General features: G+C 45.5%; 1 protein-coding gene across 13 annotated transcripts in view; it reads left to right on the forward strand.

The window, feature by feature from the left end:
* Positions 1-26449, forward strand: part of dlg3 (discs, large homolog 3) — a 154793-nt gene that overhangs the window by 32066 nt on the left and 96278 nt on the right. For 2 of the 13 annotated variants that reach the window (XM_080773840.1, XM_080773845.1), the window contains exons 1-2: positions 10124-10282; positions 10788-11528. The exons of 6 other annotated variants lie outside the window; for them this stretch is intronic. In XM_080773840.1, coding sequence (XP_080629966.1) covers positions 11121-11528 — 408 coding nt within the window. In that variant the 5' untranslated portion in view covers positions 10124-10282; positions 10788-11120. Of the gene's footprint in view, positions 1-10121; positions 10283-10770; positions 11529-26449 lie in introns of those variants that run through there. 5 more of the 13 variants (XM_080773846.1, XM_080773835.1, XM_080773834.1 and 2 more) reach the window with 4 other exon arrangements.

The following is a 26449-nucleotide window of genomic DNA, read 5'->3' on the forward strand; positions in this document are numbered from 1 at the left end:
CTTTAAAATTTGGGAGCAACAACTCAAATTTCCTAAAATATTCTGCTCTTAAATTATTATATTTATTACATTTTAATAGAAAGTGCATCGCAGTCTCTACCTCAGCTGTGGTACTGTGACTGCACACACTCTTTGTTCTGGAGGTAGATAGGACTTCTTGTGTCGTCCTTTCTCTATGGCCAGACTGTGGTCACTCATTCTGTATTTGGTCAAGATCTGTCTCTGCTTTTTGTCTTTGACTGAGCACAGATGTTTGGAGTTTTGGTTTGATTGGTCCAATGTTCCAGATAGGTGACTTTTATTAGTTTACTAATTTGGTTGCAAGGCCTGGAATCTCAGGCAGTCTTGGGGGCTTGATTTAAGGTGCAACCAAAAAGGTTAATGTTAATAATTAATGGGTAACGGCCTTATTCTGCCCTGCATGCATTGGTTGTTGGTGTTTTTCTTTGGATGTTTAGTATGGACCTACAGAATTCTGCATGCAGGGTTTCTGTGGGATGTTTGTCCCATCTAGTGTAGTCCTGGTGACTGAGTGGACTCCAAACCTCACTGCCATTCAGTGCAATTGGTTGGATTATGCTGTCAAATATTTGTATTCAAATTCTAACAGGGATATACATTTTATAACATTTTCTTTTAATAGCATAAAATGCTCTGCATGCTTTCTCTTTCAGTGCGTTCACTGCCAGACCAAAGTTACCTGAGGCACTATTTCTTTGTCCCAGGTAATCATAATACAGGGTGTGATCTAATTGTGTGTTTCCTCGTTTAAATTGATATTTGGTTTCCTGAGATCTGGCCTTCTTTTGGAAAATCATGACTTTGTTGACTCACAGCTGTTTTTACCTATTTCATTGTCTTTTTTTAATGGATTTTTTCATTACGCCTCTGACCTTGCTCTGATTGTGACCCTGATTGTGATGTTTGAAGTTTTTAGCATTTTTTTGTACTTTGATTGTGCCTTGATTGTTATGTTGTTTGATATATTAGTTTTTTATACTTCATTTAAAGCACTTTGCGCTGCACTCATGTCATGAAAGTTGCTCTATAAATTAAGTTTATTATTATTATTATTATTACCATGAGACTGATTTGAAAAAGGTCAAGTGGAAGTGGCATTGCTTCCTCAGCCTAGTGGGAGTGGGCCCTGCGTTAAGTGGCATTGCTTCCTCAGCCTAGTGGGAGTGGGCCCTGCGTTCATGATTTGCAGCATTTTGTACAACATGGGTCTTGAAAACTTTGGGAGGCCAATCAGTGTAGAATATGAGAAATCCAACACAATTGTGGTGATCACATGACTACAGAGATCATGTGAACCCATTTTCAGATTTGGATGAAATCTGTGCGACTAATATAATATTTGCAGAAATCGGCCTCATGGTGGCGCTATAACTGGGAGATGTGGAAAAGGCAGGGAAAATGTTTTGCCATGGCCTCTAGGGGGTGGGCATACAAAGTTGTACACAGATGGATAAAAACAGGACTTGCCCTGTTGCACCACCGTGAGGCTGATTTGGAAAATAATTCGGTGGCATGTCGTCCTCGACTATAGTGGAAAAGCCAATCTTAGCCAATCAGGATGGAATCCGTGTTGATCACATGACAATGGAGATTGTGTATACTGAATTGTGTGATGTATGGATAACATGAGTATGTACAGAAATTTCGGCCTCATGGTGGCGCTACAACAGGCCGTGTGTGTGTGTGTGTGTGTGTGTGTGTGTGTGTGTGAGTGTGAGACTGTGAGTGTGAGACTGTGAGTGTGAGGCTGCTCAACAGTGTTATTTCGACATGTGAGACAGACAGACAGACATAGGGACAGACACACAGCTGTTCATTGGAGTGGCTAGCACCACTCAAAAGTGATATGATGGGAACTGACTCTCTCTGTGCTCTCCATCTACCCATATACATATACTGTACATACATACCCATACTGTAGATACGCTGGCATCTAGCTCCATCACAGACGCCCCCCCCCCCCCCCGTTCCTCGTACCATCTTGAATTTATCATTTTCTTTTCCCCCTTCCACATGTCTGTCTGTGTCTCTCTCTCTCTCTCTCTCTCTCTCTCTCTCTCTCTCTCTCTCTCTCTCTCTCTCTCTCTCTCTCTCTCTCTCTCTCTCTCTCTCTCTCTCTCTGTCTGTCTGTCTCTCTCTCATTATTCTATCAATTGGACGTGCTGTTTAGTGTGTGTGTGTGTGTGTGTGTGTGTGTGTGTGTGTGTACACGCATGTGATGGAGCAGCTGTTCTCTGCCACTGGGGCCTATTAATAGGAGTCTTAGCGTTTGTTTCCTGTCTCCTCGTTCGTTCTCTGTTTCCTGTCTCCTCATTCGTTTGTTTCCTGTCTCCTCGTTCGTTCTCTGTTTCCTGTCTCCTCGTTCGTTCTCTGTTTCCTGTCTCCTCGTTCGTTCTCTGTTTCCTGTCTCCTCATTTGTTTGTTTCCTGTCTCCTCGTTCGTTCTCTGTTTCCTGTCTCCTCGTTCGTTCTCTGTTTCCTGTCTCCTCGTTCGTTCTCTGTTTCCTGTCTCCTCATTCGTTTGTTTCCTGTCTCCTCGTTCATTCTCTGTTTCCTGTCTCCTCGTTCGTTCTCTGTTTCCTGTCTCCTCGTTCGTTCTCTGTTTCCTGTCTCCTCGTTCGTTCTCTGTTTCCTGTCTCCTCGTTCGTTTGTTTCCTGTCTCCTCGTTCGTTTGTTTCCTGTCTCCTCGTTCGTTTGTTTCCTGTCTCCTCGTTCGTTCTCTGTTTCCTGTCTCCTCGTTCGTTCTCTGCAAACTGTAAAATCTGTGGTGTTCATTTCATATTTGTGAGTGTCTTCTCTCATTCGTCATACACACACACACGCACACGCACACACACATCAAAAACACACACACACACACACACACACACACACACACACGCACACACACATCAAAAACACACACACACACACACACACACACACACACACACACACACACACACACACACACACTAAACAGCACGTCCAATTGATAGAATAATGAGAGAGAGACAGACAGAGAGAGAGAGACAGAGACAGAGACGTATATATATATATATATATACGTCTATAATATTATGACTTGCAGTAAGTCTCACTTCAACCGTCGAGTGCAGAGGCTCTTCTGCCTCGTCATTGGCTGTGTGCCAGCACATAGACACCCCCCCCTCTGTACGGGAATACTGCGCATGTTCCTGTGTATAGAAGGAAATCAATGCATCCTATACATGTAGCTCAGAGCATGCCGTCAGAGACCCCTCTTTCTCAAAAAAAAACTCCCTCTCGGCACAGTTAATTAAGGCTGTATACAACACAGCAGAATGTGTGTGTGTGTGTGTGTGTGTGTGTGTGTGTGTGTGTGTCTGTGCGTGTGTGTGTGTGTGTGTGTGTTGTCATGGCGGCGGCGCTGCCTCTTTAAGACCAGCCTCACTACCGTTCTCTCCATGTATGGTCGTTCATCCTGTCAGGTGACTTGATGGGGAGTATAGTCACACTGCTTCTCAGGAGGAAATGCATGGCAATTACTGAAAGGCTTCACACATGGAGTGTGTGTGTGTGTGGGGGGGGGGGGGGGGTGGTTGTGGCAATGTTGATAACGTGCGTGCACATTACGGGTGAGGGTCCAGGTGGGTTTATGTAACAGAAGCTGACACTCGCTGATAGTTGTGGTGGGGGGGGGATGCTTCGAGGTGGGTTCTATGGAAGCCACACATGGATAATTCCCTCGTTTGTGCCATAAATCACATGGTCCCTCTCTTCCGTTTGTCAACTTGAGGGTCAAGGGTTACCTATTTCAATCTCAGAAGATAAATGACCTTATGCCGTTGATCCAGATCTCTGCCGAGCCAAGTCGTTTAATTGGGCATGCGGTATTTACCGGAAAGGTGCAGTGTGTGTGTGTGTGTGTGTGTGTGTGTGTGTGTGTGTGTGTGTGTGTGTGTCTGTCTGTGCGCACACAAACCAAATGGACCCATACGAGTCCATTTGGTTTCATTTTATGCTCTCAAGAGTGTGGCTCAAATGCCAAATAAATAATGGAATTTGATATGAAAAGGGTTGAAAACCTCTACATAGAGGCTTGCATTTTCAGTCTCACTTGAGACCTGAGGACGATTCTACAAATGTCTTATACAGTTTTCTGAAAAACATGTTGCTGTATCAGTGGTTCTCAAACTATTTCATTCAAGGGCGTCAACTCCGGGAGAGCCTGAGAGCTTAGGCACCCACTGGCAAAATAATAAGCCAATAATAATAAGTTGCGTGGCGGGTGGGCAGTGGGCACCTTAAAATATATAGGCTACTCCAAGGTGGGCACCCACTGTCGTTAAGGGAACCTTCTGCCCTTGTTTTCATGTCAAGGACCCCCAAAGTCCCCAAGTATAATATATTTGGTCACCGACCGCTCCATCTCAAAATATGTTGTTCCAGGGACCTCCCAGATGCAAAGACTTGAGTTAATGGGGTGCAATGCCTGGCGTCAAGTTGGTCCATTAGGGCGGTTGTCTGGACTCAGAGCCATGCCCATCTTACGTCAGTGTTGTTTTTGGCAGCAATTTTTAGTTTTAGTCATAGTCTCTTGAATAGTTTTCATTTAGTTTCAGTCACATTTTAGTCACCTGGAAGGCTTTCTTTTTAACTTTTAGTCGACAACTTGTGTTGTGGGACCCTCCCCTCTCTGACATACTGTAGTTGTGGGACAGAGGTCTCCTCTCCTCTCCCCCTCCCTCCCCTCTCTGACATACTGTAGTTGTGGGACAGAGGTCTCCTCTCCTCTCCCCCACCCTCCCCTCTCTGACATACTGTAGTTGTGGGACAGAGGTCTCCTCTCCTCTCCCCTCCCTCCCCTCTCTGACATACTGTAGTTGTGGGACAGAGGTCTCCTCTCCTCTCCCCTCCCTCCCCTCTCTGACATACTGTAGTTGTGGGACAGAGGTCTCCTCTCCCCCTCCCTCCCCTCTCTGACATACGTCAACATGATGTCTCTCTGTGATGCATTCATTGATCAGAGAGAGCACTAACGAGCACAGAAGGAGTTTGGCACTTTTATCGCCCAATCAATCAATTAACAAACACAAACAACCCCCCATCAATTAATGGCCATCCCGCCACGCCCACCACCACCCCGGACCCCCCAACACAGATAGAGGCGTTTCTACTGCCACCCCGGACCCCCCAACACAGATAGAGGCGTTTCTACTGCCACCCCGGACCCCCCAACACAGATAGAGGCATCCTTACTGCCACCCCGGACCCCCCAACACAGATAGAGGCATCCTTACTGCCACCCCGGACCCCCCAACACAGATAGTTACAGTACGCCCCCACCAAAGAGGTCCAGGTGTTATTTTGTGCAAAAGTGCATTATTGGCTATTTCCCCTAATATAAGCCCTAAATGGGGTTTTTGTGCTAATTCGCTTATTTCCATCGAAATAAGTAGTAAAGTGTGCCGCATGGGATACTATTTACATTATGAAGAGAGGATATATACATTGATTATATTATATTGATTTTTGAGCGATGGAAATAAGCGAATTAGCACAACACCCCAATGCCTCATTCAATTCTATTCAATTCAATGAGGGCTTATAATTAGGGGAAATAGCCAATAATGTGCTTTTGCACAAAATAACACCTGGACCTCTTTGGTGGCGACATAACAACAACAAATAAAGGTAAGAAAGCCTTCTAGAATAGAATTCTCCTTTAACAGTATGCAGTGCATACTGTTAATAAATACTTCAATCAATCAATGAGCATCAACATAAACAGTGGAACAAAACCATGTGTTTCTGCAGGAAAACACACCAGCACAATAATATAGGGGCTGATAGAGGGGAAATGACAGCTAATATACTGTACTGTATGTATAATATTAATAATGTAAATAGGCTAAAAGTTACATCGTTAACATTTAACATTAAAACTATTCTGCTAGTAAAATATTAGCCTAAACTGTCCATATAATTCAAATTTGTGTTTTAATGTGTGTTCCCAAAATATGCCACATAGGCCTACGACTACGTTAAACGGGTAAAAACCTTGGCAAACTATGAATGTGAGTCAATATCAACAGCTTTGTGTGCAAAGCCTGCATGGAATTGGGTATTTGGCTGCAATCTCTGTTGTCCATCTCTCTTTCAAATGGTCACTAATGAGGATTGAGGACAGTTTAGCTGTAAATAAAATAAAAATATATGACATGAATTTGGCGTCTCCAAAGACATGTGCTCTTTTTTTTCCTTTTTTTTTTGTGGCTTCCGCCTTTATTTTATATTTTTTACCTTTATTTAACCAGTAAAAAAACACATTGAGACTACGTCTCTTTTACAAAGTGGGAACTGGCGTGGCAGAAATAAAATTACACTTCAATGCTACATCGTAAATGTCACATTCATAGAACAGCAAATACCGTAAAACATCCATGACACACCCCTCAAAATACCTATCTTCACATGTCTAGAGAGAGGTGGGGTGAGATTCTTGCTTTTCTGAGCAAACGCAACCAAAGTTAAGGCTTGTGCTCTTGTTCCTAACACGGTATATTTTTGGTTTTGGTTCATGTTTTTGGGTTCCTGCTCTCCATATACCTCTTATCGTGATACAGAGTGGCTCAGACATTGATTGGCGCCTTTGAGGAGACCCACCACCTTTTTCTTTTTTCTTTTTACATTATGTAATATTTAAAGGCAGAGCCTTCTCTCCCCCCCAGAGGTACTACAGTCGCTCACTTATTCCTATCTTATTCATGTTACATATTATGCATGCACCCACGCACGCACACACACACACACACACACACACACACACAGACACACACACACACACACACACACACACACACACACACACACACACACACACACACAGGCGCATGTCTCTGTCTACGGCGCCTACAAACATAACGTCATAACTCATCTCCCTTGCCTTTACACTATACTGTATCCCTCCTCTCGCCCCGTTACGTCGGGACACAGCGTGCCTGCGAATGCGTTTATTGCTTTCACCGCTGGTTGTCTGGGTGGTATATTATGTCTGTTGTGAACAGTTGGTAAGAGATGCGGAGCAAAAGGCTGAGTGGAAGCCAGGATGGTTGCAACATGTGTTCATGGCAGTCCTGATGGATGATGAGCTTGCGTCGCCACCTTTAAAAAGCTCTGATTGGGCTTGGGCAGGGTTCTGTGTGGCCGTGTCCTATACGATAGAGCTCTGATTGGGCTTGGGCAGGGTTCTGTGTGGCCGTGTCCTATACGATAGAGCTCTGATTGGGCTTGGGCAGGGTTCTGTGTGGCCGTGTCCTATACGATAGAGCTCTGATTGGGCTTGGGCAGGGTTCTGTGTGGCCGTGTCCTATACGATAGAGCGCAGTGCAACCCCGGTGGTTACTTATGACGCTCAAAGTTTTTCTCTCTTTCTTTGTCTGCCGCTGAACTCTCCATAGGTTATGTAGTGGCAAATAGAATATATCATCGTGATAATGAAGTGGGTTACCGACCGTAGCATGTAATTAAAGGTGGCTGAGGCTCAGCTGTGTGTGCCTATATACTTCCTGGTAGGACGGTGATATACTGTAGTGGTTCTCAACCTGTGCCCACCCAGCCATGATCAAAGTGCCGGTTTCAGAAGCATGTCCCAGGCAGTCCCTTTCAATTCAATACACCGTAGATCCCACATTCTAAATCTGTGGTTTCCAAGCAGTTGTCCGGGGACCACCAGTGGTCCTTGAGGGGGTTCCAAGCAGTGTTGTTTTTGGCAGCAAATTTAGATTTGAGTTTTAGTCATACTCTCTCGAATAGTTTCCTTTTAGTTTTAGTCACATTTTAGTCACCTGGAATGTTTTACTGTTAGTCTAGTTTTAGTCGACTAAATGTCATAAGATTTTAGTCGATTAAATCTGCAGTTGATTTAGTCGACTAAAATGTATTTTGGCGGGCCTTAATGCCGTCGTAATGACTGATTTTACACGTGCTGAAAATAGCCGATCTACAAGCTCACAACGCGCCGCAGCGTGACACGTTGTGAGCTTGTAGATCTGCTATTTTCAGCAAGTGTAAAATGACTTATACTGGATCTATTGTCCAATAGTCCCTTCCTAACATCTTAGTCTACCAGTAGTTTTTATTTGTTGACGAAATTGTCAATTATACATTTAGTCTTAGTTTTAGTCATCATAGCTTAGTTCTCATTTAGTTTCCATGTAGTTTTCCTCAGTGAAAAAAGGTAGTCGACGAACATTTTTCGTCTTAGTTGTTTTAGTCGACAAAAACAACACTGGTTCCAAGTGGTCCCCAGCTAAATGATGTATATTGAGTTGGTAACCAAATGCACCCATATAGATCTTTTAACTCAAAATTTGTTTAATTTGACTCTCTCAGGAGTTGCATTATTGTCATCTGCATTACTTCATTATTTACAAGAAGTCTACACAATTAGAGAATGTAGAAGAATTGTTATTTTGATCAACATTTGCCCGTTTTCTCTCCTATGGTATACCACATCAATACAGCATGGAATTGTATCCAACGATAACGAAATATTCCACGTTTTTGGGTCTGAGAGGCCAAATCTCATCAAATGGTGGTCCATGGCTCACATGCAGAATAAATAATGGACCTTGATGAAGAGGGTTGAAAACTGCTGTTCTAGATGAAAGCCAGATCTATAGTCTGTCCAACTTCTCTTATACATCTCTCTCTCTCTCTCTCTCTCTCTCTCTCTCTCTCTCTCTCTCTCTCTCTCAAGGTTCAAGGTTCAAGGTAAAAGTCAAACTTATTTCTGTTTGTCTTCCTTACAGACAATGCAGCGGCATATAGATAGCATTACATTCAAAACAACAAAACACAGCAAGCACAGCAAACAAAGGGATAGAACAATGAGTGCAAGAAAGAGCATTCAAAGAGTAAAAATAAAATAGTAACATATGTGCATGTTTTCCCTCTGTCTTGGTCTCTGTCTCGGTCTCCTCTCTCTAACACATTCTCCCTCTCTCTATCTCTTCCTCCTGAAAGCCCAAGTGAGTGCTAGTCTTGGTTGCGTACACACATGTTGATGTCATGATTGTGAGAACACAGCATCTTTCCCCCCCCTGTGGTTCCTAAATGAGGCATCAGTAGTGCAGCGTTCCCTTGTAGTTTGTCGTCTTTTCACCAAATCGTCTCACGGTGTGACATGAAACAAACGTTGGGAATAATGTTGTAAAGTGACGTATAGCCCTGATTCAGAGGTACCTACAGTATACGGTTAGGAGTTACATACGTTATATGTAAGAAGTACTTGTTTCATCTGCTGCTGTACACCTGCCCTGTGCCTGATTGTTAAATCATTTCCAGATGTGCATTGTTGTCAGTCGCACACAAGGCTCGTTTAAGCTGTCAGTCAGCATCAGTAAAGCATCAGGTCGTAGACGGAGCTGAGATGACCATGGACATGACCAGTGAGTGACTATGCAGGGTGTAAACTGTACAGGCTTGGAATTTTGGGTGCATTGGCGTGACGCAAAACATGGATCAGAGACGGTCAGTGGATCCCCATGTCCGAGAGGCTTGGATGGATGAATGAACGGGGGTCGGCTCCAAAAAACAAAACCCTCTTCCTCTCCTTCTATTGCCTTGAGAAAATGGACAAACACAGCCATTTTCCAATCTCTTGGTCTGTGAAGCAGCTGTGTGTGTGTGTGTGTGTGTGTGTGTGTGTGTGTGTGTGTGTGTGTGTGTGTGTGTGTGCGTGTGTGTGTGTGTGTGTGTGTGTTTGTGTGACTGTGTGTGTGTGTGTGTGCGTGTGTGTGTGTGTTTTTACCCAAGGCAGAACGACAGAGTGTGGTTTTATATAGGCGTCGTGGTCCCTTTAAGAGCAGCCAGTGAAGCGCTCATTCCTGTTGGTGCTGCTGCTGCTGATGGTAGCGCTGCCAGTTGATTGGCTGTCAGAGCCGAGGTGCTGGAGGGATGCTGCGAGAGAAGGGGGGGGGGAGATGGGGGGGCGGGGGCTTCTCTCTCTCTGCATCTCTCTCTCTCTCTCTCTCTCTCTCTCTCTCTCTCTGCATCTCTCTCTGTCTCTCTCTCTCTTCCTCTCTCCATCTCCCCTCTCTCGCTCGCTCGCATCCCTCCATACAGATCCACACATCTAGGGCAGGAAGGCTGAGGAGAGGCAATCCGGTGCTCAGCTCCTCTCGGCAAGGCTGGGAAAAGAGAGAGAAAAAGACACAGGGGGAGAGAAAGAAAAAAACAAAACACCAACGCTTCTCGACGCCAGGGACGAACGGCAAGACGCGAGGACGATAATTTTGGTCAGTGAAGGGAAGATACCGAGAATATAGAGGGAGATTTTCATCCGAGGATATAATTTCTATATACATATTGTTTCTATATATCGATATATATATATATATTTGTACACACGCATAGATATATATATATACACACATCTATCTCTGTATATATCTGTATTCGTGCTTGTCTGTTTATATTAATATTTTTGTATTTGTGTGTGTAAATATATATATATATATATATATATATGATATATCAACAAATGAATATATCTATCTATGAATTTCTATACGTATATCACTGTGAAACGAGAGAACCGAGAGGAGAATTCTACCATCGGGGCTGGTCTCTGATTGTGTGATCGCATATTTTTCAATATTTTCCTTTGATCTTCTACGTCAAGGAGGACTAAAGACGACTACGTGCCCATTTTTGATTTTGTGTTTTTCCTGTTGCTGCTTCCCGCCCCTCTCTCTCTCTCTCTCTCTCTCTCATCCTTTTCCCCCCTGTGCGTCGGGGTAGCGCTAACGGAGAGGCGAGGAAACGGGATTTGACGTGGGGGGCAAAAAAAAAACGGAGAAAAAAAAACAAAACAAGATTTTATCCAACAGAAATTCTTGGCAATTTGCGTCTATTTCATTTTATTTGCGTCGGCATTAAGCTCGACCCCCCCTACCCCCCTCCCACCCCCCTTCCCTGCGAGCAGCGACCTGTCCGCAGCGTTTTTCGCTCCAGTTTTTTGTGTAAGAAGAGAAGTGCGTTCCGAGGGTTAGGAGGAGGAGGAGGAGGCAGCATAGCCACAGAGAAGAAGAGCAGCCGCCCCGCCGCCAGCCCGTCCAGCGGATAGCCACCAGCATGCACAAACACCACCACTGCTGCAAGTGCCCGGAATGTTATGAGGTGACCCGCATGGCTGCCCTGCGCAGGATGGACGCCCCGGCGTCCTACGGCGGTGGCGGGGACTGGCAAGCCGAACCCTACGGATATCCAGCCGGGGGCTACGGGGGAGGGCAGACCTTACCCCCTCCGGCCTCGGGGGGAGGCGGAGGAGGCATGGGAGGAGGAGGAGGAGGAGGAGGAGGAGGAGGCACCTTGGGGAGAAGTAAGGGCAAGATGATGTCTGGTGGCGGATGTGGACCTGGAGGGCCCAACCCCAAGGGCCAAGGGTCCAAGTGCGGCCCCAAAGTCAACGGCAACAACTCTGGCGGGCAGGGAGGATGGTGGCCGGAGTGCACCTGCACCAACCGGGAGTGGTACGACCAGGTAAAACTCAATCTTCCATCGTTGTAGCTATTGGTGTAGCCTCTTGGTGTAGCCTCTTGGTGTAGCCTCTTGGTGTAGCCTCTTGGGCTCTCTGGGAGGCCTGTCCGGAGGGCCTGCGTGGTCACATGATGCATGGATGGTTGCTATGCCTGGAACACAGTAATGTATCACTTAGAGCGCTGCCAAGAAGCCTGTTGGTTCTGTTGTAGAGGTTCCGTATTTTTGTATTCATCCCCCCTCTGTTTCAGGTTTTTATTCGTGGGTTGATTGCGGTTCAATTCATTTTGACGTGAACAGAACAGGACTCATCTGGTCGTTCAGTTGCTTGTATAGGTGATCATGTTTTTCCCTATGAATACGTGATACAAATGCAATCTTGCTAATTGATTTAGCAGGCCCAGAGTATTACATCACTTGGCTTATGCCCGCTACAAGCGTAGGCTTATCATAGGCTAAAAACTATTCTGCATTTCCCATGCACTGAAGTAGCGCACATTTGCATTAATTTCAAGTTATTTCCTAAAGGCCTAATGGTCCGTTACTCCGTTTACATTTCCTTTTAGGCAGTTGGCCTTACGTCAGCATCAAATTTTGATGCAGATTTCCTCGGATGAAGAGCGAGACACAACCGATCTCATAAGGCCATTTCCTTTTAGAAAGGGGAGAGGAGGAGGAGGAGGGTGATGTGAGAAAAGAACCCCGCCACACATTTTCATAAATGATGTGTTTATGGCTTCCATTTCAATCAGTGAATGCTTTAACATCATGAACCTGCATCCCTATTTCTGGAGGGAAACATTCTCACGAAAATAACTTGCTATAGATCTGCTCATTTGGTGTATAGAGGGAGTAAAGGAGCGCGGGTCCTAACTGCAGACCCCTGGGGGACTCAGACAATAATTAAGTATAGGGGTTTTATTAATGGATAAATGAGCCCAAAGTAACAATGATGCCTCATAAAGAGAATGGGTTCACATGAGCCCTGCCAATCACACATGTTCAAACCCCTCTCTGCTCTCCTGTCCATTTTGCCATGTAGCCGTTCATTTATGCCAGAATGTCACAGTTACTAAACGGACGAGAACAGCGTTTACAAGCATATTATCTGTATAATCGACCGCTTGAACCCCAGCATCCCTATATATCACGGGAGGAATGTTTGCCACCAAAATGGCAGGTGAGCTTGTAGATCGGCTATTTTCCCGCAAAAGCAATTGGTTTAGAGCGAGAGAAAATAACATGAGCGTATACCAAGTACAGTTGCAGCTCGGGGTCCGTTTGAACAAGTACAGAGGGTTTAAGTGGTGGTATAAGCAAGGTGCATGTACTGTACATGTGCATGAGAGTGAGCTAGGGTGGGGGAAGGGTCGCTCGCTGCCGTGCATGAAATTGAAGAAAACGCATGCATCTTGGCTGTGTATACAAGTACGTGCCTGTACAGTACGTGCTTGTAACGTTTGCGCCAAAGCGCGGCTGCTGTGTGTATTGTGTACGTTTCCATAGTATACGTCTGCATATACATTTTGATCAACAAGCGCGCGCACACACACACACACACAGAAGAGAGGGAGAGCACATAGGGGTAAAATGGAGGCTGAAATGTCTCTGGCAAACGTGGGAGAGATCCCCCTGTGCTGATATACCACACATGAGCCGCAACCTGTCTTGTCTGTTGTTATTACAAGGTTGCCTCTACTACACATTAGTGTAGTGTGGATTAGTCATTTAGAGGTAAAATACATGGAGAACACTTGCTATACTTCCTTGTGTTCATTCCATAGCCCTCCTCCCTTCTGGCCCCTCCTCCCTGATGGCCCCTCAGCTGTACAGCCCTGTCCAGTCCAAGACATGCACGTTTTGTTTCTCACACTTTAGTTTTGAACCCATTTAGATCTGAGGACGATTCTACAAAATGCCTTCTAAATCCTGACAGTTTTCAGAAAAACCCATGTGTTTCCGTGTCGGTGGTTCTCAAGCATTTTCATGTCAAGGACCCTCAAAAGTATATGTAATTGCCCGCCGACCCCCGTCTGAAAATATGTTGTTCCAGGGACCCCCCACCCCCCCCCAAAAGAAGCAAAGATTTGACTTAAAACGTTTGCTCTGAAAGAATATATATTCAAAGATTTGTGTCATATTGTCACGATTTTTCAAAAATAGCAGACCTACAAGCTCTTAGCGCTATGTATAGTAGTATAACATAGTATAACATAAAGTATAACAATATAATGTTAAGCATCCCCATGCGGTGTTTCCGGTCAAAATATCTTACTGCAAATGTATGTACAGTACTGTACATAGTATGTGATGCATACCATCTTCTTCTTGTGCACTCAGTCAATGCGACAACGTTCCTCATGGGTTCACGTTGTTATAGGTACTTATAGTAATAGGGATTCATTCTGTTGTTACTTTCACAGAGATCACCGAAGGCCGGGAACGTTTGCCCCATGCGTGCTATATCCTTTAAAACAGTGGTTTTCAACCACTTTTCACGTCAAGGTCTTTGTTCGGCATTTGAGGCCCCGGACCTCCATTTCATGACATTTAGCCCCCTGCAGACCCAAAACTATTTTTGTTGACAACTCCATCCATGCTGTATTGATGTTGGTACCATTAGGAGAGACAACGGGCAAAACATTATATCAAAAATAACAATTCCTTCTGCATTCCTTCTAATTGTGTAGACTTCTGAAAATGTAGTAATGCATAATGTTTAACAATACTTTTAAGTTAAAGCTCTATAAGGGTCCATTTGGTTATACCAAGTCTTCATCACTTAGCTGCGGGGACCACCTGGAACCCCGTCAAGGACCACTGGTGGTCCCCGTAACCCCTGGTTGAAAACCACTGCTTTAAAAAAAGACCCTCATTTGGGCATGTTCGCTCACAGTGTTAACGCATTTTTACATGCGACGACACACCACGAACCCGTTATGGCTTCACTGCAGTTTGAACTCAGAAGCACCTGCATGCATGGGGCCTACAGTATATATATATATATTGACTGTAGTGTGACTGAACTGCAAAAGAAAACAACCAAGGAGCAGGAAATACAAAGGAAAGCAATTAGTGTGGGTACAGCGGCCGACAGTCAGAGCCAGAAGAGGGGGGAGTGTAGTGGGCGGAGGCGTGGGTATATAGGCGGGGGGGGGGTACGAGGACGAAAATGCTAATGTTAAAAAAGAGGGAGAATTAAGCCAATAAAGGAAGACAGCAGCAGCAGCTAGGCCTGGACGAGGGAGGGGGAGGGGGTTATGTAAGAGAGGAGGAGGTTGTCAGTGCAGCGAGCGAGCAAAAGGGCCCTGATGCTGTGTGGACAGGCATCTGTCCCTCCGCCCTCCTGCCAAAAAAAATAAATACATTGAAATACGGCAGAGGCACACAGTGTGTGCAGTGCAACACATCCCTCTGTCACCCCCCAGCCCCGCCCCCTCTTTCCTACAGCTGGCCGAGGCGCGGCTGCAGACGCGTCACCCTCTCTCTCTCTCTCTCTCTCTCTCTCAGCTCCTTTAAGTCAGCCCCCGTTGCTCATCCATGGGTGGGAATTACAATATCACCCCTCCCCCGCTACCTAAACACACACGCGAACACACACACACGCAAGCGGCTCACACAAGAAGCCAGAGGAGGATGAGAGCGGCAGGGCAGAGGCAGAGCATTCACATAATAATCACACGCACACACACACACACAAACTGCAGACATCTATACCCTGCAACGGTTGGAAGCTCGCCGTCGCATCATAATAATGTTTCTATATATGAGTGGTTCTCAAACTATTTCATGTTGAGGACCCCCAAGAATGATATGTAATTGGCGGCCGACCCCCCATCTGAAAATATGTAGTTCCAGCCAGGGACCTACCTGTAGCCGCGCTACAAGCTTGTAGATCTGCTAAAAGTACAACATAATGCTTAAAACGCCAAAAGGGGTTCCCGCCCAGAATGGGATAATAACCCATTCTGACCTGAGATCAGATTCATACGAGGTTTCCACTAGGACACACACTGGTCTGATACACCCATTCTGACCTGAGATCAGATTTAAAAAATGTCAGTCGTTCTTCGATTTTTCAAAAATAGCAGACCTACAAGCTCGTAGCGCGCCACTCGGTGGCGCGCTATGAGCTTGTAGATCTGCTATTTTTCAATAGCTAAAGCATAACATAATGCTAACACCAAAATGGGTTCCCGGTCAGAATGGGATAATAACAATAATAATCTAGGGTTGTTTTTTTCCTTTTTCTTGCCTGCATGCGTGATGACAAATACAAAAATCTTTTAAGCGTTACATAACATAACATACTGTACATATATGACTATATGATGTCGCTGTCGGGCAGATTATTTGGAAAAGCGGACTATGGGAGCGACAGGAATGGTCGGGACACGCATGGGGGGGGGGGGTGGGATGAGGGTGGATAGGTCGTGACACGCAGGGGGGGGGGTGTGAGAGGGTCATCAAGTCACATTCAAACACATAATCAGTAAGCATCATCATCTTCATCATCGATATCTCACTCAAAAAGAAAAAGAAAATGAAAGGATAAGCGCTCCAGTGAAACTTCTAGCATGCAGCTTCTAAAGCCCTTGGGTTCAGCGACTATACCAACTAAGCCATACTCTAGCCCAGAGACTAAATGTTTTTATTTAAAACATTAAGGAGGTGCGTTCAGACTTGGCTGGTTAGAGCGGCACAATTATACATACAAAGTCATGCAAACAAAGACGAGAATGTGCGCGAACGGTTGCGGTACAAACGGGACGAACCGACTAGGCGAATTATACATGTACATATTCAGGTCTAATTCCTCATGGGGGGCTCGAGCCCCGCCGCCCCCCACGGAGTCTACGTCACTGCTATAGCCACTGTAATTCTGTAATGTACAACCGTCCCCATGCAGCTAAATGATAGATAGTTAGGAACCAAACGGTTCTGTAACTCCAGAGAGTGTACAAATGGAACCAAATGGGTTCATTTGGTTCCATTTGCACACTCTCAGAGTTAATTGAACATTGATTTGACAATATAAATCGGTGGTCCCAGAGACAGAAATGCCATTAAATGGGGGTCCGAGACCTAACGCATGTCAAACTGGGGGTCCTTTGAAATTAAAATGGTTGTGAATCACTGCTAGAGCTCGTAAACATCTTCTCTTATGGGGGGGGGGGGGGGGGTCCCTGCAGGCATATCTTTTCAAATGGGGGTCTGCGGGCTAATTAAGTGTCAATTTGGTGGTCCTCCTCGACATGGAAAGAGTTGGAGAAGCACTGATGTTGGTAACAGAACAGAGTGTAGCTGTTGTCAAGGGCCTCTAGGTCAATTATGGATGAGTTCACTGTAAGAAGAACACTCAGCCTCTCAATCACTGCTGGAAAGTAACTAAGTACATTTACTTAACCCATTCTGACCTGAGATCAGATTCATACGAGGTTTCCACTGGACACACACTGGTCTGATGAACCCATTCTGACCTGAGATCAGATTCTAAAAATGTCAGTCGTTCTTCGAATCTTTAAAAAATAGCAGACCTACAAGCTCGTATCGCGCCACTCGGTGGCGCGATATGAGCTTGTAGATCTGCTATTTTTCAATAGGTAAAGCATAACATGATGCTAACACCAAAATGGGTGCCCGGTCAGAATGGGTTAAGTACCATTTTGAGGTATTTGTACTTTACTGGAGTATTTCCAATACTTTTACTTCCACTCCACTACATCTTGGATCCAAAATGTGTACTGTGTGTAATATTGAAAAAGAACAATCACCGTCCCGCACAGTCTTCAGATGCAGTGAAAAAAACGTTAATATATTGAAACGTCAACGTTTCCGCCTATGTGGCCTTCATCAGGCTATCTTTATGTAAAGAAAAAAAAGATAGCCTGATGAAGGCCGCATAGGCCTTTGTTCTTTTGTGTTTGTTCTTTTTCATTGTCGGGCACTTTACCCTCTCCTACGCACCTGTCGCCTGTAGGTGTGCAAAAGCCTTGCTTTTTATTGTACTGTGTGAATTGTAAATAACTGTACAGTTAGTTACTAGTTACTTTGTAGATGGAATATTATTTACAGAACATACATTAACCACTTAATCCTATATTCATTTCGGGCCATTTGAAAATAGCCCGATCTACAAGCTCACAATGTGTCGCGAATGCAACGCATGGTGTTAGCACGTTGTGTTAGTAGTATGTCAGTACTGTTTTACTGAAGTACATTTAGAATGCAACGCATGGTGTTAGCACGTTGTGTTAGTAGTACGTCAGTACTGTTTTACTGAAGTACATTTAGAATGCAACGCATGGTGTTAGCACGTTGTGTTAGTAGTACGTCAGTACTGTTTTACTGAAGTACATTTAGAATGCAACGCATGGTGTTAGCACGTTGTGTTAGTAGTACGTCAGTACTGTTTTACTGAAGTACATTTAGAATGCAACGCATGGTGTTAGCACGTTGTGTTAGTAGTACGTCAGTACTGTTTTACTGAAGTACATTTTGAATTCCCGGAACTTTTACTTGCAGTGTTGATATAGTTTCTTATCCACCACTGATCTGAATCCCCAATCCACGAGGCCCGGAGACCTCAGCCTAGTGGGAAGCTGCAGTCAGAGAGAGACAACCACCGCCGCAGGCTCCAATCTGTCTTTGTGTGTGCTCTCCAGCTCTCTGGCTATGATTAGCTTTAAATATTAATTGGATTTTCCTTTATTTATTACCGGGCGAGATGTTAAACATATCCGAAATGCTTCCCCCCCCCCCCAATCCCCTCCCGTGCTTGTGTTGGACCATAGTGTCTATTAGTGTGTTGTGCTCTCCCAGGTTGTGGGGGGCAGGGTTGCATAAGGAGAGCACAGTCGAGCTATAGGGTAGGCATACAGTACTGTACATACTGTATGTAAAAGTAAACCAAAAGCTTGATGTAGACTTGTGCGTGCGTTGCTTGCGTGCGCAGCATTGGTGCCGAGGAGTAGTCATTTCTACTACTAGTAGTCATAGTCACAGAGCGAACTCCCCATGCCCCATGCTGTAATCTCAAAACGGCTCCATCAGAAAACCAGGAATTGTCTACATCGGGGGTCGAGAGGGATTTACCTACATGAGCTCATCTCCAAAACGGAAAGCGAGATGTGTGGCATTCCGAACGCCGCCGCCGTTGCTATCGCTCTGGTGTCGTGGAAAAATGAATGTCATTTCGTTAAAATCTGCCAACGAGCAGTGAGGGCAAGATAGATGACATTTGTGTCGCCCTTAAGGTGTGGTGGCTGTCCTCACACGCAGGCCATTGTTGCAGATAATTCATTCATGGTTGTCTTTAAAGTGTCTCCGTCGAGGAAGAGGAGTTAATTTGCATATATATTGTGCATAACTTAATATGTCAGCACTGTAATTGGCTGATATTCCTCTCTCTGTGATGTATCCTTCATATGTCAGCAGATATCCAGCTTTGTTTATCGCCACGGAGGAGAGAAGGGGAGAGGGGACGGAGTGGAAGGAGAGTGAAGGGAACCAGGAGAGAAGGGGAGAGGGGACGGAGTGGAAGGAGAGTGAAGGGAACCAGGAGAGAAGGGGAGAGGGGACGGAGTGGAAGGAGAGTGAAGGGAACCAGGAGAGAAGGGGAGAGGGGACGGAGTAGAAGGAGAGTGAAGGGAACCAGGAGAGAAGGGGAGAGGGGACGGAGTGGAAGGAGAGTGAAGGGAACCAGGAGAGAAGGGGAGAGGGGACGGAGTGGAAGGAGAGTGAAGGGAACCAGGAGAGAAGGGGAGAGGGGACGGAGTAGAAGGAGAGTGAAGGGAACCAGGAGAGAAGGGGAGAGGGGACGGAGTGGAAGGAGAGTGAAGGGAACCAGGAGAGAAGGGGAGAGGGGACGGAGTGGAAGGAGAGTGAAGGGAACCAGGAGAGAAGGGGAGAGGGGACGGAGTGGAAGGAGAGTGAAGGGAACCAGGAGAGAAGGGGACGGAGTGGAAGGAGAGTGAAGGGAACCAGGAGAGAAGGGGAGAGGGGACGGAGTGGAAGGAGAGTGAAGGGAACCAGGAGAGAAGGGGAGAGGGGACGGAGTGGAAGGAGAGTGAAGGGAACCAGGAGAGAAGGGGAGAGGGGACGGAGTGGAAGGAGAGTGAAGGGAACCAGGAGAGAAGGGGACGGAGTGGAAGGAGAGTGAAGGGAACCAGGAGAGAAGGGGAGAGGGGACGGAGTGGAAGGAGAGTGAAGGGAACCAGGAGAGAAGGGGAGAGGGGACGGAGTGGAAGGAGAGTGAAGGGAACCAGGAGAGAAGGGGAGAGGGGACAGAGTGGAAGGAGAGTGAAGGGAACCAGGAGAGAAGGGGAGAGGGGACGGAGTAGAAGGAGAGTGAAGGGAACCAGGAGAGAAGGGGAGAGGGGACGGAGTAGAAGGAGAGTGAAGGGAACCAGGAGAGAAGGGGAGAGGGGACGGAGTGGAAGGAGAGTGAAGGGAACCAGGAGAGAAGGGGAGAGGGGACGGAGTGGAAGGAGAGTGAAGGGAACCAGGAGAGAAGGGGAGAGGGGACGGAGTGGAAGGAGAGTGAAGGGAACCAGGAGAGAAGGGGACGGAGTGGAAGGAGAGTGAAGGGAACCAGGAGAGAAGGGGAGAGGGGACGGAGTAGAAGGAGAGTGAAGGGAACCAGGAGAGAAGGGGAGAGGGGACGGAGTAGAAGGAGAGTGAAGGGAACCAGGAGAGAAGGGGAGAGGGGACGGAGTGGAAGGAGAGTGAAGGGAACCAGGAGAGAAGGGGAGAGGGGACGGAGTAGAAGGAGAGTGAAGGGAACCAGGAGAGAAGGGGAGAGGGGACGGAGTAGAAGGAGAGTGAAGGGAACCAGGAGAGAAGGGGAGAGGGGACGGAGTAGAAGGAGAGTGAAGGGAACCAGGAGAGAAGGGGAGAGGGGATGGAGTAGAAGGAGAGTGAAGGGAACCAGGAGAGAAGGGGAGAGGGGACGGAGTGGAAGGAGAGTGAAGGGAACCAGGAGAGAAGGGGAGAGGGGACGGAGTAGAAGGAGAGTGAAGGGAACCAGGAGAGAAGGGGAGAGGGGACGGAGTGGAAGGAGAGTGAAGGGAACCAGGAGAGAAGGGGAGAGGGGACGGAGTAGAAGGAGAGTGAAGGGAACCAGGAGAGAAGGGGAGAGGGGATGGAGTAGAAGGAGAGTGAAGGGAACCAGGAGAGAAGGGGAGAGGGGACGGAGTGGAAGGAGAGTGAAGGGAACCAGGAGAGAAGGGGAGAGGGGACGGAGTAGAAGGAGAGTGAAGGGAACCAGGAGAGAAGGGGAGCGGGGATGGAGTAGAAGGAGAGTGAAGGGAACCAGGAGAGAAGGGGAGAGGGGACGGAGTGGAAGGAGAGTGAAGGGAACCAGGAGAGAAGGGGAGAGGGGACGGAGTAGAAGGAGAGTGAAGGGAACCAGGAGAGAAGGGGAGAGGGGACGGAGTGGAAGGAGAGTGAAGGGAACCAGGAGTTTGACAATTAAACAAGCATTTCTTTAACCCATTCTGGACGGGTTCTGTTATACTTTAGCTATTGTGACGCGCTACGAGCTTGTAGATCTGCTCTTTTTGAAAAATCGTGAAAATGGGCCTCAATTCTTTGAATATATATTCTTTCAGACAGAACGTTTCTAACTCAAATCTTTGCTTCTGGGGGGTCCCTGGAAAAACATATTTTTCGGCGGCATATTACATATCATTTTTGGGGTCCGTGACATGAAATATTGAGAACCACTGACATAGAAAGTTGTCATGATTTATAAGCCCTATACATACTTCGTTGTGCAATGGATAGCGGACATCTGCTATCATACGAGCTCACAGTGCTTTGTGATGTGCATGGCAGATCAGGCAGATAGAGCTCACAGTGCTTTGTGATGTGCATGGCAGATCAGGCAGATAGAGCTCACAGTGCTTTGTGATGTGCATGGCAGATCAGGCAGATAGAGCTCACAGTGCTTTGTGATGTGCATGGCAGATCAGGCAGATAGAGCTCACAGTGCTTTGTGATGTGCATGGCAGATCAGGCAGATAGAGCTCACAGTGCTTTGTGATGTGCATGGCAGATCAGGCAGATAGAGCTCACAGTGATTTGTGATGTGCATGGCAGATCAGGCAGATAGAGCTCACAGTGCTGTGATGTGCATGGCAGATCAGGCAGATAGAGCTCACAGTGCTGTGATGTGCATGGCAGATAGAGCTCACAGTGCTGTGATGTGCATGGCAGATCAGGCAGATAGAGCTCACAGTGCTGTGATGTGCATGGCAGATCAGGCAGATGCCACTTTTCACCGGGGTTAACTTAACACAGTGAGCTCCATGTTGTGGGTCTTCTGTGTTGCGAGGGTAAAGGATGATGGGAGGATTAGAGCAGAGACGTCACAAACGGCATATAAATGCAGTGCGAGGGCATGACGCTCTGCTCCATTGCTCTGCTTTATGTTGAAAGCGGTCACTGAATGGCAGGTTTAGTATGGCGGACAGTATTCTACAGTACGTCCGAGCATAGACATGCCCCGCCTGCCTCTGATTGGCCTATACCGACACTGCCGGCCTTACCAGACTTTCCTCCGTGGGACTGCGGTGCTCTATACATTTCTGGAAGGAATGGATGATTGTTATTGCTTAAATGTAACTAATATAATTGTGTTGGCCATAATATGCTATATATAGTTGTTAAAGAGTTACATTAGTGCTACCTACCGTAGTTGAGCAAAGCAGTTGAGAGTATAAAAGTTGACCCTTAAATGTTCATACTTCCATTTACAATGGCAGTGCAGTGGGACATGTAGGTTAAGCTGATTGAGCGTTATTTAGTTTATTTAGCTTTTGTAACCATTGTACGGTACACTGAGTCTATATATGTAATACGTGTAGTGTATAAAATCATTTTAACGAGACATGTTGAATTTGATCTATATTTCAGTGGAGTTGTTTCAGAATGCTGACTCTAGATGACCAAGCGTGCATTGTGGTGCAATCTCTCACATTTTGCTCATTACTGTGAGAGCTAAACATGCTGCCGTTAGTTTTACACATAGTATAATATTTACACAAAATTAATTATGTAACTAATGGCAAGTAATCTGAAAGCTCCAATATGTAGCCTATTAAACATGTTTTATTCCAGTGCATTTGTATCACTTCCTATACACACACACACACACACACACACACACACACACACACACACACACACACACACACACACACACACACACACACACACACACACACACACACACACACACACACACAAAATCATATATATAAATGCTTTAAGTTCGCATTTAAACCGACTGCATAGCGCATAACATATTTTTTTGGTCACTGCTTATTGGTAATGACAATATCCATTTTCCCCCCAGCAATTTGAATAATATTCCAGTCAGACACTCACACACACCACACCACCCTCTGACATGGACCCGAGCAATGACAAGAATGTCAAATACTCACGTCGGCCGGCAATGGCAATGGATTCTCTGGAGTTAAATGAGGTCTGCACTGCATTTTTCTCTTGGCGTAACCTGCATTTGCCTGCTACGTCGTACATTCCGCCCTGAATGAAGAGGTCTGGGCATTAAGGTCCAGATCAGCACCGTTACACCATGATCTATATAAGCTCTGACGATCTGAAGAGTCACTAGACCTCCTTTTCCGCAAGTAGTTGTTATGTTGTCTTATTGCCTGGCTGGCTGTCAGCAGCTGCACCCTGATGGTCACTTGTCACTGAACACGTAACCTCGTGTCACCAGGCTTTCCACCTCGGAGGAAAGCCTGGTCTGTGTTCCAAAATCACTGTGTGAACCGGTCGGGAGCGGATGGTAATGTACGTCATGTTGTAGTCACTGATTTATAGTCATCAGGCAGGAAACGGCAAGGCGGAATAAGAAAGTACCCATTCAGTACTGATTCCGTCTTGTGGTTTCCTGCTAGATGACTACAAATCATTGACTACAACATGACGAAAGTTACCATCCGCTCCCGACCGTATCATAAACACGAAATGGAATGCTGCCCAGGCTACTTGAACACGACCCCAGATTAAGCCTAATTTATGCACAGTTGCGTCCCAATTAAATAAGCATTTATTTAAAACACGCCCTACTGTACATACTGAGTGCATACTACTGTACATACTGAGTGCATACTACTGTACATACTGAGTGCATACTACTGTACATACTGAGTGCATACTACTGTACATACTGAGTGCATACTACTGTACATACTGAGTGCATACTACTGTACATACTGAGTGCATACTACTGTACATACTGAGTGCATACTACTGTACATACTGAGTGCATACTACTGTACATACTGAGTGCATACTACTGTACATACTGAGTGCATACTACTGTACATACTGAGTGCATACTACTGTACATACTGAGTGCATACTACTGTACATACTGAGTGCATACTACTGTACATACTGAGTGCATAGTGCATACTACTGTACATACTGAGTGCATAGTGCATACTACAGTACATACTGAGTGCATACTACTGTACATACTGAGTGCATACTACTGTACATACTGAGTGCATACTACTGTACATACTGAGTGCATAGTGCATACTACTGTACATACTGAGTGCATAGTGCATACTACTGTACATACTGAGTGCATACTACTGTGCATACTACTGTACATACGAATGTGACGAGTTGTGAGCTTGTATATCTGCTATTTACTGCATGCAAGTACATATAAATTAGGCTTTACCAGACAATACTTGGTTTTTTCAATAGTGGTTTTGTGCTCTAGGCACACCAAAGGGCAAGTCAAAATGCCAAGGCCTGCATTCCCCATTCCTCTGTGGAAAATAGCCTCTATAACTAACAGGTGATCTTATATCTTATCTTATACACATATTTATTTTGAATTATGAATGCTAGAGTTGAACAACTCTATTTCACTTTAAAACACTCCTGTGGTAATTGTACTCGTTGAAAACATCCCCGGGTCTGGTAACTGATATTTCCAGTAATGTGTGAGTGGGCCTAAAACGGAGTTTGATGTTAACAATATTGGTTTGAATTGTAATTGTCTGATAAAATGTATATGAAACGTCTCAAATTTGACACTGCCTCTTGGCGTGCACACAGAAGCCTGAGTAGCACTGTTGTAGCAGAGTTGAAATAACGTGAAATAAAGTGAAAATATCCCTTTACGCCCCATTTCCTAATTTCAGAAATTCTCAAAAACACCTCAAATAGCCTCAGCACTGCAGCACATTGTTTTATAAGCCTTGATCTATAGCGGTCTGCTCTCTCTCTCTCTCTCTCTCTCTCTCTCTCTCTCTCTCTCTCTCTCTCTCTCTCCCTCTCTCTCTTGTCTCTCTCTGTCTCTCTGTCTTCTTCTGTCAGCCAGCCTGCTCCTTTGGATCTTCAACATGGAGGCACTGCGCAAGGCGGCATTCACCAGATTGTCTTTTATGCCTCGTTAATGCAATTACACATATGGAGTGTATTGCTAATTATATCCTAGTGTAGTTAATGGTGTTAGCTACATGTTGTGACATATACTATATACTGTAGTACTATATACACACTCTATAACTAACAGTGTGTGTATATATATATATATTGGTCCAAATATAATTCATGATTTGTTCGACTCCACACCCATGCAAACACACACTGTATATATATGTGTATGTTGTACTGTACAGTGTTTTCAGGTATGCATGATGGTGTGGCGCTCCATATCACACTGTGTGTTGTTGTAAGGCTGTGTGTGCGTGCGTGTGTCTGTGCGTGTGTGTCCTGCTGGAAGCCATGGCTGCCATGCCCCTGTGATCCATATGGTCATTGTCAGAGCCCCTGCCAGACAGCGCCCCATATCAGCGCGTCTGTTCTGCTATGCATTTTTTACTGCCAGCCAGGGGAGGAGGAAAAGAAAGGATAGGACAGGACAGGACAGGACAGGGGGAGTGCTGTTTGTTTGTGTGCTTGCTTTCCTGCTTCGTGGTTTTTGATGTGTTTTTCTGTTTTTTTTGCTGATCACAGTATCACTGGCCTAGAAATGGGACTGTTGTGTCGCACAGGAGAGGGAGGTGGGCGGTGGGGGGGCAGACTCCTGATTCAGCGATGATGGAAGAATCAGCAGATTTCTGATTAGGGGAGCCAAGGTAGGATGAGGCCTGTGATTGATATACCCCAGTGTTGATTTTGACAACAAATCTTGATTTAGTTAAGTCAATAATTATGTCATTCATCTGAAAAGTTTTGATTTTCAGTCTAGCTATTTCAGTCGGCTAAATCTACAGTTGATTTTGTCAACAAAAATGCATTTTGGCGGGCCTTGATGGCGTCGTAATGTAATGGGTCATCTTACACTTGGTTGCATGCTTGACAATAGCTGATCTACAAGCTCACAACACTTTGCGAGCTTGTAGATCGGCTATTTTCAGCAATTGTAAAATCAGCCATTACGACGACATCAAGGCCCGCCAAAACATTTTAGTCGACTGTCAACTAAAACTGTCAAATGTAGATTAAAGTCGACTAAGATCTCATGATATTTAGTGACTAAAACTAGACAAACACTACAACATTCCAGCTGACTAAAATGTGACTAAAACTAAATTGAAAGTATTCAAAAGACTATGATGACTAAAACTAAAATCTAAATTTGCTGTCGCAAACAACACTGCACTGTTCGTCGTTCCATAGGGCTGTCCACTGTTCTCTATTATCATCCAAAGATCTTGTCTATGGGATCTTCTCTTACCAATATTGGTAGAGGGCGCAGTGGAGTAACTAAAGGTATTTTTCTTCCGGTGAAAGGAAATCCTTTTCTGGCCAAAAAGTGCATTTTATACGTGTGGTGGGGGGGGGGGCGGGGGTTCTTTTGATTTTGAAGTCGAGAGGCTGGTCTGCATTTCATGTGAGGGTTTCATTTGAAGTCCCATATATAG

This window comes from Protomyctophum bolini (genome assembly GCF_963924005.1).
Source record: "Protomyctophum bolini genome assembly, chromosome: 10".
Taxonomy (NCBI): Eukaryota; Metazoa; Chordata; class Actinopteri; order Myctophiformes; family Myctophidae; genus Protomyctophum; species Protomyctophum bolini.